Raw genomic sequence first — 17,668 nt, 5'->3', positions numbered from 1 at the left:
ACGAAGACGTGAAGAACCCAAGTGCAATTTTATTAACAAACGTGATATCCAAAAACCCTAACTATAAACGTGAATAAAACATAAACATGAACTTGACTTGACTTGACTTGACTTGACTTGACTTAAACATGGCTTGACATAAACATGGCTATGTTACCAAACACACATAATACTTGACAAAGGACAATGGAAAACATGAGGGCTTAAATACATGGACATGGGAGAAAATAAACCAATGAACAAACAGAACTCTAAACAAGATAATCAAACAATGAACCAATGAAAACAAGACACATGGACATGGAGGGAAAACAGGACATCACATGACTAGGGAACACATGATGTGTAAAACATGAATCAACAAAATACACATGCCAATTATCTTGTTTATAAAATGTATAAAACATTTCATTAATCCTAAAGGACTTGTTTAATCCTTGTTTTGGACATTCAAATGCAAATGCAGAGATAATATAAACATTATTTTAGTAGGCTATATTTTAGAAATACTATGGTATAGGACCATGGTTTTCTTTGTAATAAGAAGTTCCCTGTTTAATGTTTGTCACATCATGGGGAAATTTCAGTCGAAAATGAGTATCCCTATGCCCTATTCAGAAGGGCAGAGCCCTTAAAGTGGGTACTTTGAAGGCAGCACGAACGACCCTTCCAGTACCGTCCCCTTCAAGTGCGCAAAAATGCAGTTTGTTATTCGCCCCATGTTCGAGTGTTTGGGGGTTTTATTATTGTCATGGTACGTATGTCGCCGAGCCCATAGAGGCCGCTGTGCTCAAATTGAACACACCTTAATAGATCAGTTGCCTGGTGACGCTGAAGCTGTACTCTGCTGTTTTTTCTACGCTGCTTGTCACTTAAAACAAGTTTGAAAGAGACAAATCACAGTCCGTTTGTTGAGGAAAGCGCGCTTGCTCGTAGTTTAAGCTCTGCGGATGGACTGAAAATCACTCGCTATGTGATGCAGACAGGATTTCGATTTCTTTAAGGAGGATCATGGAAAATTACCTTTTTCTGAGAGTTGTGGGGAAGGGGAGCTATGGGGAGGTGAACCTGGTCAGACACAAATCAGACCGTAAACAGGTAGAGTGATGCATGCGTGTTTGTTTGTTCACACTTGAGTTGTGTTTACTGCACAACATGCGCAGACCTGCTACTGATCAGTAACACACTCGTTTATATATTTAATCAGTAGCCAGGCTGAACTCATTCTTAGTGTGTTACATGCTTGTGAGTTAATAAGAAATGTGTTTTTGTTTTTACAGTTGACTGATTGCCACATCTACAAAAATGTATTTATATGCTTCTTTTAGGTAGAGCCTTGATGTTTTTAATTATTGTGTGATGCATATAGTATTCCTTATAGTTGATCACTTTAAAATAATACAAAACTTAGCTATTTGACAAAATATGAACCTGTTTAATGCGTAACAGATCAAAACTTCATTCAAATATTAATATTCAGTATATGGAAATATAAAAACGTTTCACGAAATGTATTACTATTTAAATTTACATGGACAAATGATCTGTTAAGCAGTAGCCTATATGAAGTAGACTAATGTTTGTTAATGTTATTATTATTAATCATTAACGTTTAAAAATATTTGATATCTCAAGCATTGACAACAGTGACCTGCAGTGTGACATACTTTACCTCATCGAAAACTATTTTAAACAACATTATTCTGTTTATTTAAAACATGCACTTTTTATGAACTCTTTTTTTTGATGAAGAGTCCACATGGAATATTTGTATTTTAAAAAGTTAGATTCTGTCTGTCTTTCTATCTCTGTCTGTCTGTCTATCTTAAATTGACATTATTTGTCAACTACCAATAATTAATGGAATCATTAAATTATTGTACATTGCTACCGTTTAAATTTTCCACTAATCCATGAGATATAGATGCACTTTTGTGCATGTATGATTGCTTAGCGTACTTTGATATTTTGTAATTTTGATATTGTTCTACCCTTCTTTGAATGGCAGGGAATACAGTGCATTAAACCTCTACACCATGTCTACACCTGACGCGAGCGGAGTGTTGCGTCAAAAGTAAAAGAACCCAATTATAATCAATGATGCTGTCTACACTGGGAGCGTCCGTTGTGGCGCGTCCGTCACGGCGACAATAAACTGTTGTCCCGCTCCATTTTGCGCAACTACACAAATTAAACGGTTTAGAACGTTGGTTGGTGTCGACTCACCCGGTGTAGACAGAGTGTAACTCTGTAGTGTTTTCTTAAAATGTGGAATTTTGAATTAATGTCTATACTTTGTTTATGAGCAAAGTTGTAGTATGATATCTTGTATTGTTTTGACAGTATGTGATCAAGAAGCTGAATCTGAGAACATCCTCCAGGCGTGAACGGAGAGCCGCGGAACAGGAAGCCCAGCTCCTCTCACAGCTCAAGCATCCCAATATCGTCACATACCGGGAATCATGGGAAGGTGAAGACTGTCAGCTCTATATAGTGATGGGTTTTTGTGAAGGGGGAGATCTATACCACAGACTCAAACAGCAGAAGGGAGAACTGCTGCCAGAGAGACAGGTGGTGGAGTGGTTTGTCCAAATCGCCATGGCTCTTCAGGTAAGAATCATCCATCCACCCATCCCTCCCTCCATCCATACATCCATAAATGAACTTCCATCCATCCACCCATCCCTACATACATACATACATACATACATAAATTAACTTCCATACACCCATCCATTCATCCATCCATCCATAAATACATAAATTAATTTCCATCTATCCAGCCATACATCCATAAATTAACTTTGTGTAAATTACAGACTTTATATCTCAATACTAAAGCCATATAAAATACTATATTGTTCTTGTGATCTGTAGTATTTACATGAGAAGCACATCCTTCATCGAGACCTAAAAACACAGAATATCTTCTTGACGAAGACCAACATAATCAAAGTGGGTGATCTGGGTATTGCACGGGTTTTGGAGAGTCAGAATGATATGGCCAGCACTCTGATCGGCACACCTTATTACATGAGTCCAGAGCTCTTCTCCAACAAACCTTACAACTATAAGGTACTGTGTGGACACAACTCATGATCACAGATTAAATGGATGAATTTCATGAAACCTCTCAAAAACATGTCCGGGTTATATTTCTTCCCAAAACCGAATGAAAAAATTGAAATTATATTGTACTTAAAGAAAATTAAGCTTATTATTAGGATAGTTAAAATTTGCGACACTATTTTTATGTCAATTAGGTGCATTTTCCTCCCCAATTCTGATTACAGTAATGCAAAAAAGTCTCATAGTTATTACTAAAATGCGAAAAAAAAAAAAAATATATATATATATATATATATATATATATATATATATATATATATATATATATATATATATATACACTATATTGCCAAAAGTATTCGCTCATCTGCCTTTAGACGCATATGAACTTAAATGACATCCCATTCTTAATCCATAGGGTTTAATATGATGTCGGCCCACCCTTTGCAGCTATAACAGCTTCAACTCTTCTGGGAAGGCTTTCCACAAGGTTTAGGAGTGTGTTTATGGGAATTTTTGACCATTCTTCCAGAAGCGCATTTGTGAGGTCAGACACTGATGTTGGACGAGAAGGCCTGGCTCGCAGTCTTCGTTCTAATTCATCCCAAAGGTGCTCTATCGGGTTGAGGTCAGGACTCTGTGCAGGCCAGTCAAGTTCTTCCACACCAAACTCGCTCATCCATGTCTTTATGGACCTTGCTTTGTGCACTAGTGCGCAGTCATGTTGGAACAGGAAGGGGCCATCCCCAAACTGTTCCCACAAAGTTGGGAGCGTGGAATTGTCCAAAATCTCTTGGTATGCTGAAGCATTCAGAGTTCCTTTCACTGGAACTAAGGGGCCAAGCCCAGCTCCTGAAAAACAACCCCACACCATAATCCCCCCTCCACCAAACTTCACAGTTGGCACAATGCAGTCAGACAAGTACCGTTCTCCTGGCAACCGCCAAACCCAGACTCATCCATCAGATTGCCAGATGGAGAAGCATGATTCGTCACTCCAGAGAACGCGTCTCCACTGCTCTAGAGTCCAGTGGCGGCGTGCTTTACACCACTGCATCCGACGTTTGCATTGCACTTGGTGATGTATGGCTTGGCTGCAGTTGCTCGGCCATGGAAACCCATTCCATGAAGCTCTCTACGCACTGTTCTTGAGCTAATCTGAAGGCCACATGAACTTTGGAGGTCTGTAACGATTGACTCTGCAGAAAGTTGGCGACCTCTGCGCACTATGCGCCTCAGCATCCGCTCACCCCGCTCTGTCATTTTACGTGGCCTACCACTTCGTGGCTGAGTTGCTGTCATTCCCAATCGCTTCCACTTTGTTATAATACAACTGACAGTTGACTGTGGAATATTTAGTAGCAAGGAAATTTCACGACTGGACTTGTTGCACAGGTGGCATCCTATCACAGTACCATGCTGGAATTCACTGAGCTCCTGAGAGCGGCCCATTCTTTCACAAATGTTTGTAGAAGCAGTCTGCATGCCTAGGTGCTTCATTTTATACACCTGTGGCCATGGAAGTGATTGGAACACCTGAATTCAATTATTTGGATGGGTGAGCGAATACTTTTGGCAATATAGTGTATATATATATATATATATGATTTGTAATTTAAATTGGGACCTGAGCTTCTTTTCCTAAGATTCACTGAGATTTTGTGTTGAAAATGATCAATCAATGATTGTTGTCATTATTTATGTTTGTTAATTTTAATCGCACATTTGTGTTTGCAGTCAGACGTGTGGGCATTAGGATGTTGTGTGTACGAGATGGCCACACTAAAACATGCCTTCAATGCAAAGGACATGAACTCACTTGTGTGTCGGATTGTAGGAGGGAAGGTATTGGAACATATTTGTCATCTGTTTCATTAGCTGTAAATATGCATGCATCAGGTCTAAAGAGACTTGCCTTCATGTCAGTTCTCATTTCATTTATCCTGATATTATCTACATTAAAACAAAAATATTATTTGTATTTTAGTTATGTTTTATTGAATAGTGCAATTTTAATGGAATTAATATTTTAAGCTATTGTTTGTTTTGTCCAGTTGCCCCAGATGCCGAGTAAGTACGACCCCCAGTTGGGAGAGCTGATCAAGCAGATGCTATGTAAGAAACCAGAGGACAGGCCAGATGTCAAACACATCCTGCGACAGCCATACATCAAGAAGCAGATCTCCATGTTTCTGGAAGCCACAAAAGAGTATGTGCATTGTGCAGTCATGCTGTATTTGGAAATACAACTGAATGTGTATGTCTCATACCATCCCGATAAAATGCTGCATTTGCAGTAGAAACAAAAAGATGTGAGAAGTTAACAAAGATCCTGTGTCCTAACTGACAGGAAAACTGCCAAATCACGGAAGAATGCAGTGAACAGCAAACCGAACAACGCAGGTTCGGATGCATCAACCAAAACAAATTGTGAGGTTCAGCCACACTGTCCCATCTCTGAGTCAAGCAGCCGAGGAAAAAAGGTAAAAACAAAAAAAGGGGCGGGGGGGGGGGGGGTCTGTGAGGTCTGTGTGTCCAGGAGCTTATGACTGATCCAAAGTGGTGGTGGTGGTGGTGAGCTGTCAATCGATTAAAAATCGTAATCAAATTAATTACATGATATGCCGATTAATTAAATCAAATATCAACAACATCAATATTTGTTGCAAAAGCCCCCCAAATAAAGTGATGCAATAGAATGATTAAAAATTAAAAGTATATTTAAATCATTATGTATATACTATACAGTATATAGTGAATATAATTCAGATAATTAAAATACGTTACATTATTATGTCAGACAAGTAAAGCATTGATTAGGCAATACAAAAATTGGCTGTAGAAGGCAATGTATTGTTTATTTTCAAATCATTGAACATAGGCCTATAAGTCCACAGCAATCCGTTTTGCAATTAAATTAATGAATCTGTCTGAGGAAGACTTGTTATAAGGGCTTTTCTAAGGACGCGTCAATTCACACATGCATCAGATAGACGCTTTTGGAGTGTCTCAGTTTTGTTTTGTCGTGTCATAAACAGCATGTTTAGGATGCTGTGTTAATTTCAACGTAGTATGAAACTTAGAAAATCACATTTCAAGACCCCTAAATTCATAGTTATGCTCCATTCAGCTGTGTTTGAATGCAAGAACGCAATGCACGATTGTGTTTGTTGCCTGTACAGCTGCTGATGGGCCTAATGCCCTATGCTGACTGAGACTCATAAAAACATGAAGGTGGTACTTCAAGCTTGAATTACTCCGATAGTAGGAAAATTCCTTATTACGATCAGGGGGCATGATTAATTGCATACATTTTTCAAAACCCGTGATTTTTTATATAATTAATCGCGCTGAAATAAGGTGTTAAATCTACAGCCCTAATTATAAATCTCATCAGCCTCTCTTCCCAGGAATGGTTCACCCAAAAATGAAACTTCTGTCACAGTGTACCCTCATGTTGTTACAAACAGGTATGACTTTCTTATGCAGAACACAAAAGTAGATATGTTTATGAATCTCGGCCTGTCATTTTAATACATTGGCAGTGGATAGTGCCTCAATGTAAAGCACAAAAAAGGACCGAAAAATTTCATAAAAGTAGTCCATGTGACTCGTGCCTCATATTTCAAGTCTTCTGAAGGCCTACGATGGGTTCTGGTGAGAACCATTCCAAAATGCTAGTAATTTTTCTCTAAAAATCTTGACGTCCATTGCACGTTCATTAGCGCAATAAAAGTAGCTCATTCACAGTGGAACGCGCAGTAATGCAAGAACTTGAGTTGTTTTTACAGCTGCACAATGCAAATTCTCAATCTGTAAATATAAAGCTAAACTATGCCATGTCTGCGCCTCTAGCATCACCAAACGGAATTACAAAAATAAGGATTGCTTTCAAACAGGTTTCCCGAGCACTCCCCCTCCTCTGTTAACATAGTTCCGCCCCAAACTCACGCTATTGGTTGAACCAAGATTGCTTTGTCAGGCTGGTCGAAGTGATCAAACAAATCAATGTCTTTTTGTGGGAAATCTGCCTTCAGATGGCATACTTAAAGTTGTCTCTGTATATTAAGCTGGGATTGTAGAATGTTTTTTTACAGCGGAAAACAAACTGCACACATCACCGTAGTAATAAGGCCTAAAACATTAGTGCCACAACTATGAATATAAAAATGCATATTTTTGTCAAAGACAAATTTTCCTCTCTTCTGTTGTTCATGTGTTTCTGTTAGTGATGATTAGGCCTGCAACTAACGATTATTAGAACGATTAATTTACTATTCAGCCAATTATTGCAACGATTAATCATTAGCTCTTAACCAATTATTCAGCTTTTGCCTTGAGTGACTAAAAAGGTTGTATTAAACATGCTTACTAACAATAAAGAGGACAAAATCATCTTTTAAAAATACCTCTAAATGACTCATTGAATTTAAGGGGGAAAAAATACTTTAAAGTTGAATTCAGTATAACATTCACTGCAAAAATATACTATTGTTATCGAGTGTTTTGTCTTGTTTTCCATTTAAAAATATCTAAAGTCCTTAAAACAAGATACTTTTACTCGAGAATTTATTTGTTTTTTTGTATATAAAATGTTGCATATAAGTGTATTTTTTCACTTGTTCATACTTCTGCCAGTGCAGTAAAGTCAGAATACATGAATATTCAAGATATATTCTCTGAAAGCAAGTCTAAATATCATATATGTTGCTTCTTAGGTAAATGTATCTTGTTTTAAGGATTTTTAGATATTTTAAAATATAAAAATATTTAATATTACATTCAACATTCCCAGATAACATTTTTTTTCTTCTGCAGTATAGTTCTTAAAGTAAATGTACATTGTTTTAATGGAGTTTTAGATATTTATATGGGAAAACAAGCCAAAACAACAACAAATCAAAAACTAATTTTGTTGCAGTGTATAATGGGCGAAGACTACCTCTCTCACCTTTTTGTTCACTTCGAACCATCTTTAACTCACAAAAACAAAAACTCTCTTTTCTTAATAAAGCTGCGTATTGCCGATTTTCTTCACGATAAGAAACACACAGAAACACACATATATTATGATTCAATTCATCACGAGCCATCACGTTATAATCTAGCTGTAGCAAACGCGCCAGAGTGTGCATCAGCCGGGATGCCGTTTCAGTCTCTCCCCTTTAGATCGGGTCACTTCACGTGACTCATAGAAGCAGCTTTGACCACACAGAAATACCAGTTTTGGAGTTTGTACTTATTTAGATGGCCTGCTTCCTTATATTTGAACTTTAATAAAGGATGCATTAAAGAAATATATATATATACACTACCTGTCAAAAGTTTGAAACACTTGACTGAAATTTTTTTTTTTTAAATCTTTTGATCTGAAGGCATATGCTTAAATGTTTGAAATTAGTTTTGTAGACATATTAACTTATTTCATTATAAAACTAAAATTTAATAAAAAAAAAATAAAAAAAAGTTTTTGAAATTGATGACTTGGACCAAATAATAAAGAAAAGCAGCAGGGGCCTGAGTAGCTCAGTGGTAAAAGACGCTGGCTACCACCCCTGGAGTTCGCTAGTTAGAATCCCAGGGCGTGCTGAGTGACTCCAGCCAGGTCTCCTAGCAACCAAATTGGCCCGGTTGCTAGGGAGGGTAGAGTCACATGGGGTAACCTCCTCGTGGTCGATATAATGTGGTTCGTTGTCGGTGGGGCGCGTGGTGAGTTGAGCGCAGATGCCGCAGTGGATGGCGTGAAGCCTCCACACGCGCTATGTCTCCGTGGCAACGTGCTCAACAAGCCACGTGAAAAGATGCACGGGTTGATGGTCTCAGACGTGGAGGGAACTGGGATTCATCCTCTGCCACCCAGATTGAGGCGAATCACTACGCGACCACAAGGACTTAAAAGCGCACTGGGAATTGGGCATTCCAAATTGGGGGAAAAAGGGGGAAAATCCCCCCCCAAAAAAGCATCCCAGGGTGATACCTCAAGAAGTTGGTTGAGAAAATGTCAAGAGTACATGGTCAAGAGTACATGTCTGCAAATTCTAGGCAAAGGGTCTTTGAAGATGCTAAAATATAACACATTTTTTATTTATTTGAGATTTTATTTAATCACAACATAATTCCCATAGTTCCATTTGTGTAATTCCATAGTTTTGATGACTTTACTATTATTCTAAAATGTGACAAAAAATTATAATAATGAGTAAGCGTTTCAAAACTTTTGACCGGTAGTGTGTGTGTGTGTGTGTGTGTGTGTGTGTGTGTGTGTGTGTGTGTGTATATATATAATATATATTTGAAAACTGTAGTTTGTTTACTCAGGTTGCTTTTGTTTTATGTTACACGTTTGAAGAACTAAAACAATTTAGTATGAAAACTACACAAAAATCAAGAAGAAATCAGGGATAATCAGGCAAATACTTTTTCACAGCACTGTATTTGGTGTTAAAGTTGTCTTTTTATGTGGCTGGCAAGATTTGTTACTTCTATCTCCCAAAATGTGGATTGGAAATTTTTTTTGTGATTTCTAAAAGTTATAATGGTTTCTACACCCCTGTGTGTGTCCATTTGTGGCATAGAAAACATCCCTTGTTTATCTGTTTTGTTTTACACAACATATTTCACAGGTTGAAGACCAAAAATCCTGTAATGGTGCCATGTACAACGCATCTCATAACTCGCACTTGCCCCCCAAATATCCCAGTCGAGAAATCCTTGACTCAACAGGTCACTCTATAGCAACCATAAGCAACATAGACATTGAAGTCCAACCCCAAGACCAGATACAGAAGCAGAAAAAGGCTAAACCACCTCACCCAAAACCCAACAGCCATCACAATAACAAACCACCTTCTGTGAGCAAGAGGAGAGAAAGACAGGAGAAAGAAAATCCCAGTGCTCCTCATACACACCCACCAAAACAAGTGTTGGGTGTTGGCAAGAAAGAGGATAAGACGACAGCGAATAGACTGATATCACAAAGCTCAGCTGCATCCATTCCTGCAGACCGAACCAAGACTCTAAAGGAGAATAAGACTCCTGATGGTAGCATGGACCTCAAGGACGACACTATGAAACTATTGCAGGAGGCAGTGATAGAGGATGTTCCTCACAAGCCCTTTGAACTACATCGTGATGCTGAGACAAAGACAGTGACCCAAAGAGCTTCAGAGGCTGTTGATGTTAATCAAAGCATATGCATCCTAAAGGAAGTTCCTGCTGGAAGTTCAACGGAGGAGAGTGAGGTATGTTACTGTGGTTATTTGAATTCTGATGCTAAAGTGTATCATTAAATCTTTAACCTTAAACCTTATTTGGTCAAGTTTAGGTTTGTGAAGTTTTTTTAAATTTGTATTATGATCTGATAGGTGCCAAAATCAGTAAATAATTTTTATTTTATTAATATTTTCCTTCCTTTGCTGGTTTTTAAAGTCAATGTATTTTATGTCTGTCCATTTGCAGGAAAGTCTACACTCCACAGAGAAACTTCTCAAGCCTGTTCCTGCTATTTTGATGGTAAAATAGTGGTATTTTTATTGTTTTTGTTTTTCATCCAATTGCAAATGTCTTTTTTATTATTCCTTTAAATATGATTTAAACCAATTTGAATTGTTTTTTTTGTTTGTTTTTTTGGTTTTGTAATGACATTTAGGAGGAACCCAAATTAGATTCCTCTGCAGATCAATTTCTTCAGCCTTCTTCCTCTTCCTCTGAACCGTCAATGTCACATCAGCAGAAGGAGGACAAGTCCCTCAATGACCAGGATAGAGTGAGTTGTATGGACACTGAAATTTGTTCCCCTGGAATTTGAATAAGAAATTTAGCATTTTTAAGCTATCGAAGTTAAAAAAAATAAATAAATGTATTTTTAATATATAGGTCCTCATACTGACATTATAAAATGTCACCCAGAATCTTAGTAGCCCCACTTAAAGGAATAGGTCATCCAAAAATGAAAATTCTCTCATCATTTACTCACTCTCATGCCATCCCAGATGTGTATGACTTTCTTTCTTCAGCAGAACACAAACAAAGATTTTTAGAAGAATATCTCAGCTCTGTAGATCCATGCAATGCAAGTGAATGGTAATCAGACTTTTGTGGCTCCAAAAGTCACATAAAGGAAACATAGAAGTCATCCATATGACTCCAGTGTTTAAATCTATATCTTCAGAAGCGATATAATAGGTGTGGGTGTGAAACAGATCAAAATTTAAGTCCTTTTTTACTCTAAATCTCCACTTTCACTTTAACATCTGAAAGTCGCTTGTGGTGCCTGTTTAGTTTCACTTTCACATCTGAAAGTGAAAGTTAAAATGGAGATTTATAGTAAAACAATTACTTAAATATTTATCTGTTTCTCATCCACATCTATGATATTGCTTCTGAAGACATGGATTTAAACACTGGAGTCTTATGGATTACTTTTATGTTTCCTTTATGTGATTTTTGGAGCTTTAAAGGTCTGATCACCACTCACTTCCATTGTAAGGACCTACAGAGCTGAGATATTTTTCAAAAAATATTTGTGTTCTGCTGAAGAAAGAAAGTCACGCATCTGGGATGGCATGAGGGTGAGTAAATGATGAGAGAATTTTCAATTTTGGGTGAACTATCCCTTTAAGTCTCACTGAAAATCTATGAACATCTTTGCATTAGAAAACAAAATATCAAATCTGGTGGTAGACTATCTACAAACAAATTATGCCAAAACATTCCTCAGATCCAACTTCTTTTTTTAGCTTTCTCTTCTGAAATTACTTTTAACCAACTGGTCTCAAGGGGATTTTTAGTGGATGCATGATATCAATTCACTTTAAGTTCACAGAGGTCTCCTAGTAGGTAACCACAGGTGTAGTTCTTCACATTAAACATGCGTATATGACGTTCCACATACATTTTTTTGTCTTCATTTTGAACAGTATATTTATTGTTTTATCATTTGAAACCCTAAAAACCTATTTTTGTGGAATGTTTGCTTGGAAAGATTGTGTTTGTGACTAGAGGTTGTGTTATTAAGTTTCCAGATATTTTTTGGGGCCGCTGTGATCACATAAATGCTTGGCAAAGAATAAACATGAACGAGAATTAATTCACTTCTTCCTGATTTCATTCTTCAGGTCAAAGCTGTGCCCAGACCTTTGCCGCCTCTTCCTGAAGATGTCCTGTCAGCGATCAGCGGTCAAAAAGACAAGAGTATCTCAGAGGAAAACAAGCCCTCCAGTCTCTCACCCTCTACCAAGAACCCTGCAGAGGAACAGGTGAGGCTGTGTAGAAAATATTAGACCACTGTAGACAATGTAGCCTACAAAGAAGTATGTATACAAGTGCTTAATCTGATATTTTTTAGATTACATCTAATCGGTGTCTTTGCAGCTTTGTGTCAGTAAAATCTTCTTCTGTGAGTTTTGACATGATGCGTACTGTTGCTGACAGATATCGCTTTACTTCCAGTTTCGTCCACTATCAGCCAGGGAAAGGAGAAGACTAAAGCAATTGCAGGAGAACTCAAAACAACAAGGTTTGGGGATTTCTTTGAGTGCTGTTAAATTGTGCTTGGAATGTTTTATATGGTGTTTTAACCCTTGGTTTGTTTCAGAGGCTAAAACAAAGTGGTTTGCGAGAATTTTGGCTTAAATGTGAGCGCTCCACATGGACTCGTACCCCTTTAAAGCAAACCAAATTAAGAATATCTTGGGAGGTGGTCTATGGTGCGCTTTTAATTAAAGTGTGTAATTTCTGCACCACTAGCATCACCAAACAGAATTAAGAAAATTATGACTTTTCAAATAGGTTTTACGAACACTTACCCCATCTACCGTTGGCCGAACAAACAGATAGTTGAGCTCCAAAATTACGCCATTGGTTGAGCCAATGTTGTGGGTCAAGCTGAAACAAACAGAGCAATGTTTTGATAGCACCCCAGTGTTCACACTTTGGGGGAAAATCACTTAGTAATGTATTACTTGCATGGTCTCAGTAAATTAAACTTAAATAGGGGAAATTATTTTAACATTGAACAAATTACACTCATCACCTTTAAATCTGTGATGCACTTCACGTATAACAGGACACAAACCATGTCAGATGCACTCAGTATTTTTTCATTTATATTGTCTTGGACTTACAGTGACACCTAGTGGCTTGGCTGCAGCATCATTCAGAATCAATAGTTTTGAATAGTTTATTTACCGATGCCATTGTAGAAATTCACTATTCACAGTCAGCTATGATTAATTTAATCCATGAGTGAAAATATCCAATAACAGCACGGTTACTGAAATTAAGCGAGAAGTATTTGGCTGGTCATGTGATCCTAACATGGCAACCCCCATGAAGGGACCCTCTCAATGTAGAATACAACAGCTTTTATAAGGTTACTGAAATGATAGGAGTATTCATCTCATGTGTGTGCTCATGATTTTATACATGTGTTTCAAAATTACTGTTAAATTCTTTAGGAATAAAACTTTTTTTATTGCAGGACAAATTACTGAGTGCACCTTTAAATTCCAAATATTGGCCAGTACATGTTACCATACCAAGGTAATAATAACACAAATGGAAGAGATGAGCTGCTTATTCTACTTTTATGGAGATGTCACAATCAGAAACATAATATTCTCAATGACTCACAGACTCTCAAAGGCCTTCCTATTAAAGTTTTATGCAAAAATGAATGCTCGAATGTTTAACCAGACCACCTTTCAATTGGCCATCAAATTGAAGAAGTTGTAACAAAAATATAATACTATTGTATAATAATATTCAATGTAATAATAATAAGACAAATTCATATTAACTATATATTACTAGATCTGAGTCCACCTTTAGGGCCAGGGACAATGCGAATACAAAGAGAACAGGATTCGTAACATTTTGGTCCACAGTCTACACTCAAGTGTGAAAACACTCTTAAGAACCATTTTGGTGGATCAAAGCAAGACATCTCTGTATGTGTCCTTTAGAATGCATAAGGGCTCTAGAGCCGTCCATTGTGATCAAAGCACACAGGTGCTGCATACATGAATTCAGTTGAAAGTACCATTTGATTGAAAGTTACTACTAAGTTTCTTTGCTCTTCTTTGAATCAGCCTCTGTGGTCAGAAGGGTGCCCTATGATGTCCCCTCATTAGGCAGTAAGCAGACAGATCAACTAGACTGCCAAAGTCCTGCGAGCACAACTGTGGAAACAAAAAAGGTTTGTCTGATTTTTACTCACTGACTCGTGACCGACCGTCAAAATAATTATAGTAAGAGACTGTTTCAGATGAAATCTTCACTTAAAGAAAATGCATCTATCATCACACATCAAAAGAAAATTCCACTCATTCATCAAAAAAGCTAAATATATACAGTATATGCAGAATGAGTTGGAAAGATCTTGACTACTTGGTCAAAAGGGACCTTATCTGAACTGTTGTAGATGTCTGTGTCTATTAGGAGAGGAAGTCCTCATGGAGACAGACTGATGAAGATGAATGTAGCTCCTCAACCAGCTCCACTGAGCGGTCAGAAGGGGACTACAGAGAACGGTAAGACCTCCCCCTCATAGACCCCAATCACACATAAAAATGGTCCTCCCTGCTGCCCGCTGTTAAAGGAATGTTCTCAGGTTCAATACAAGTTAAGCTGCATCGACAGCATCTGTGATATGCTGGTTAATATGTGCATGAACAAGCTATTATCCACCCTATACAAGCACTAAATCCACATTTTAAGATGTTGATTGTGGCATGAGTGTATGTGCTAGTGACCTTGTTTTATTTTTTACAGAAAGTGCGAGACCAATGAGATGCAAGACTTGGTGCAAATGATGACACAGACGTTACACATGGACACCAGAGATGTATCATTTGAACCTGCTGGGCCAAGAGGCCGCTCTCCTCCACTGCCCGAGTTCAGGTTAAACAGAAAGTACAGGGATACTCTGATGCTTCATGGGAAGGCCAGAGAGGGGCGGGGAGACTTACAGATCAGTGACTTTCCATTAGGTTGGTAATTCACCAGAGAAATTAAATTTATGTTTGTTTCTCTAACATTGTTCCACAAAACAAATCTACCAGTACACTTAAAAAGATAGATCACCCAAAAATGAAAATTCTCTCATCATTTACTCACCCTCATGCCATCCCAGATGAGTATGACTTACTTTCTTCAGCGGAACACAAGCAAATATTTTTAGAAGAATATCTCAGCTCTGTAGGTCCATACAATGTAACTGAATGGTGACTAGTGATCAGAACTTTTGTAGCTCCAAAAATCACAGAGGAAACATAGATGTAATCCATAAGACTCCAGTGGTTAAATCTATATCTGCAGAAGCGATATAATAGGGGTAGGTGAGAAACAGATCACAATTTTAGTCCTTTTTTTACTCTAACTCTCCACTTTCACTTTTACTTCTGAAAGTGAAAGTTAAAGTGGAGATTTAGACTAATAAATGACTTAAATATTGTTCTGTTTCTCACCCACACCTATTGTATCGCTTCTGAAGATATGGATTTAACCACTGGAGTCTTATAGATTACCTTTATTTTTCCTTTATGTGATTTTTGGAGCTACAAAGGTCTGATCACCATTCAGTTGCATTGTAAGGACCTACAGTCCTGAGATATTCTTCTAAAAATCTTGTTTGTGTTCTGCTGATGAAAGAAAGTCATACACATCTGGGATGGCATGGGGGTGAGTAAATGATGAGAGAATTTTCATTTTTGGGTGAACTATCCCTTTAAAGTGTTCAAAGAAATTTTAACAGTTAAAACATGAAATGTGACTTTAGGCAATATTTTATCAAGTGATATGAAGTGGTATGGATTTTGATTACATTAATTTATTGGCTAGACATGTTCAATTTTCTCTTTTTAGATGACAGCACAGGTCCAGCAAAGATCAGGAGAGTGATTGAGCATTTGCGAACAGATGTAGTGAAAGGACTCGGCGTGAAGCTATTGGACAGAGTCCTGAACATCATGCAGGAAGAAGATGAAGACAAGATAGAGGCAAGCTAACTTCTAAATGTTAAACGTAACATTTAGAGCACATTCACATAAATGTGGGTGGACATATATTAGTGCAGGGGTTTTCAAACTTTTTGATGCCAAAGACCCCCAAATATGATGACCTCCTGTGTGTTAAAAATTAGACATGTTGTTTGCTAAATTAAATAATTGGCTTGTATATTATCATTGTACTAAAGCAAAATTCATTATTAAAAATGTATATTGAAAATATTTACCTTTTTATTAAACTGACAATGTGTCTTTTTCTATTAATGTTAGTTGTTTAAACCCAAAGAGAAAAATGTTTAATTCAAATTTATTACAACCCTTATTTCTTAAAAAATAAAAAGTTTTTTTTTTTCCACGAAATTAAATGCATAATGTTTTTATTTCTTATTGTTTAAAACTATGGTTGTCAATAAAATAAAATAATCAATATTAATCTCATGATTTTGGAATGAAACTATAATTTTTAATAATTAATAATTATAATTTAATAATTTATTTATTTATCACACATTATACATTTGCACATATACAGTGAAATTCTTTTTTTCACATATCCCAGCTAAGCTGGGGTCAGAGTGCAGGGTCAGCCATGATACGGCGCCCCTGGAGCAGATAGGGTCAAGGGCCTTGCTCAAGGGCCCAACAGTGGCATCTTGGCAGTACTGGGGCTTGAACAACTGTAATAATGTCAACATTTTTACACTTTTTTTTTTTTTGCGGACCCCCTAGCGGTTCCCTGGAGGTCACCAAAACCCCAGTTTGACAACCTCTGTGTTAATGCTCTCATGATTTTGATGTGAATACCATGACAAATTCTAAATTAGCCATTTTTGCAGCTTTGCTTTCTTAAATGGCATAATTGAATTGGGGGGGAGATTTGCAGTGTAAACACTAAAATATGTCTACAACACATGGTACATCAAAATGTATAAAAGGGATCATCAAACTTTATTATTTAAAGGGGATCATGTCATTTATTTTTCTAGTCTGCATTTTGAATTTAAACTTAGTATTTGCTACTGAGTGCAAACTAATTGAATGACATTGTAAAATGAGTTTTTTTTTTTTATGCCTTTCAATTCAGCATTTACTGCAGCAGCAAATGGGAGAGGAGAAATACAAGCTGTATGCAGAGAAAGTACAACAGCTACAGTTCTTTGAGGACATTGCGTTCAAAGATTGAGCCAGATACAGACGAGTGATCCTCTATCACACACTAATGTCATTTCTGCTGATGGACAGTAGACATTACAGAAAAAACACCTCAATTAAAGCCTCTTTTCAGCAATTACCGTTACCTTTTTTACCCTTTTGTACACATAGTGATAGGAGTCAAACACTAGATATGCAATAAAGCTGATGTTATTATGCACCTTTGAAATTCACACAAGCATAAACCTTTTACTGTAGATAATTGAAAACGGGAACCTGTGCTATGTAGACAGCAAACTTGAACATAATCACAAAACAGATGTTGAAAATAGTTTGTATTTGTTTTTGTTTTTTTCTATTTTATGGACAAACTGTAATTTATACAAAATTGGATCAATAAGAAATGATTTATAATAAATTACATTTTTAGGAAATTGTGT

At 37.1% G+C, this 17,668-nt stretch overlaps 1 protein-coding gene across 3 annotated transcripts; it reads left to right on the top strand.

The window, feature by feature from the left end:
* Window positions 1-818: 818 nt before the first annotated feature.
* LOC127427800 (serine/threonine-protein kinase Nek4-like) lies at window positions 819-17,593 on the top strand. Of its 3 annotated transcripts, XM_051675589.1 has the most exons (17): window positions 819-1,098; window positions 1,281-1,328; window positions 2,344-2,610; window positions 2,878-3,075; window positions 4,807-4,914; window positions 5,124-5,278; window positions 5,420-5,552; window positions 9,693-10,310; window positions 10,528-10,581; window positions 10,718-10,834; window positions 12,186-12,326; window positions 12,520-12,586; window positions 14,160-14,266; window positions 14,509-14,600; window positions 14,842-15,059; window positions 15,934-16,067; window positions 17,161-17,593. In XM_051675589.1, exons 3-17 carry the CDS (start codon window positions 2,497-2,499, stop codon window positions 17,257-17,259), a joined length of 2,355 nt encoding a protein of 784 aa, XP_051531549.1. In that variant the 5' UTR covers window positions 819-1,098; window positions 1,281-1,328; window positions 2,344-2,496; the 3' UTR covers window positions 17,260-17,593. The 3 variants fall into 3 exon arrangements, with proteins under 3 accessions (XP_051531549.1, XP_051531548.1, XP_051531550.1); XM_051675588.1 differs by lacking the exon at window positions 1,281-1,328; XM_051675590.1 differs by lacking the exons at window positions 1,281-1,328; window positions 15,934-16,067; window positions 17,161-17,593 and having other exon boundaries at window positions 14,492-14,600; window positions 14,842-15,022.
* The last annotated feature ends 75 nt before the right edge of the window (window positions 17,594-17,668 follow it).

This window comes from Myxocyprinus asiaticus, chromosome 37 (assembly GCF_019703515.2).
Source record: "Myxocyprinus asiaticus isolate MX2 ecotype Aquarium Trade chromosome 37, UBuf_Myxa_2, whole genome shotgun sequence".
NCBI classification, from domain to species: Eukaryota; Metazoa; Chordata; class Actinopteri; order Cypriniformes; family Catostomidae; genus Myxocyprinus; species Myxocyprinus asiaticus.
This window is presented reverse-complemented; position numbering and strand designations above follow the sequence as displayed.

Bases quoted from the DNA above. Each gene is read 5' to 3' on its own strand.
- LOC127427800 (XM_051675588.1), top strand. From the start codon at position 1,012: ATGGAAAATTACCTTTTTCTGAGAGTTGTGGGGAAGGGGAGCTATGGG. The intron at 2,611-2,877 runs GTAAGAATCATC...TGTGATCTGTAG, and splicing joins AAATCGCCATGGCTCTTCAG to TATTTACATGAGAAGCACAT. The intron at 14,267-14,508 runs GTTTGTCTGATT...TGTGTCTATTAG, and splicing joins CAACTGTGGAAACAAAAAAG to GAGAGGAAGTCCTCATGGAG.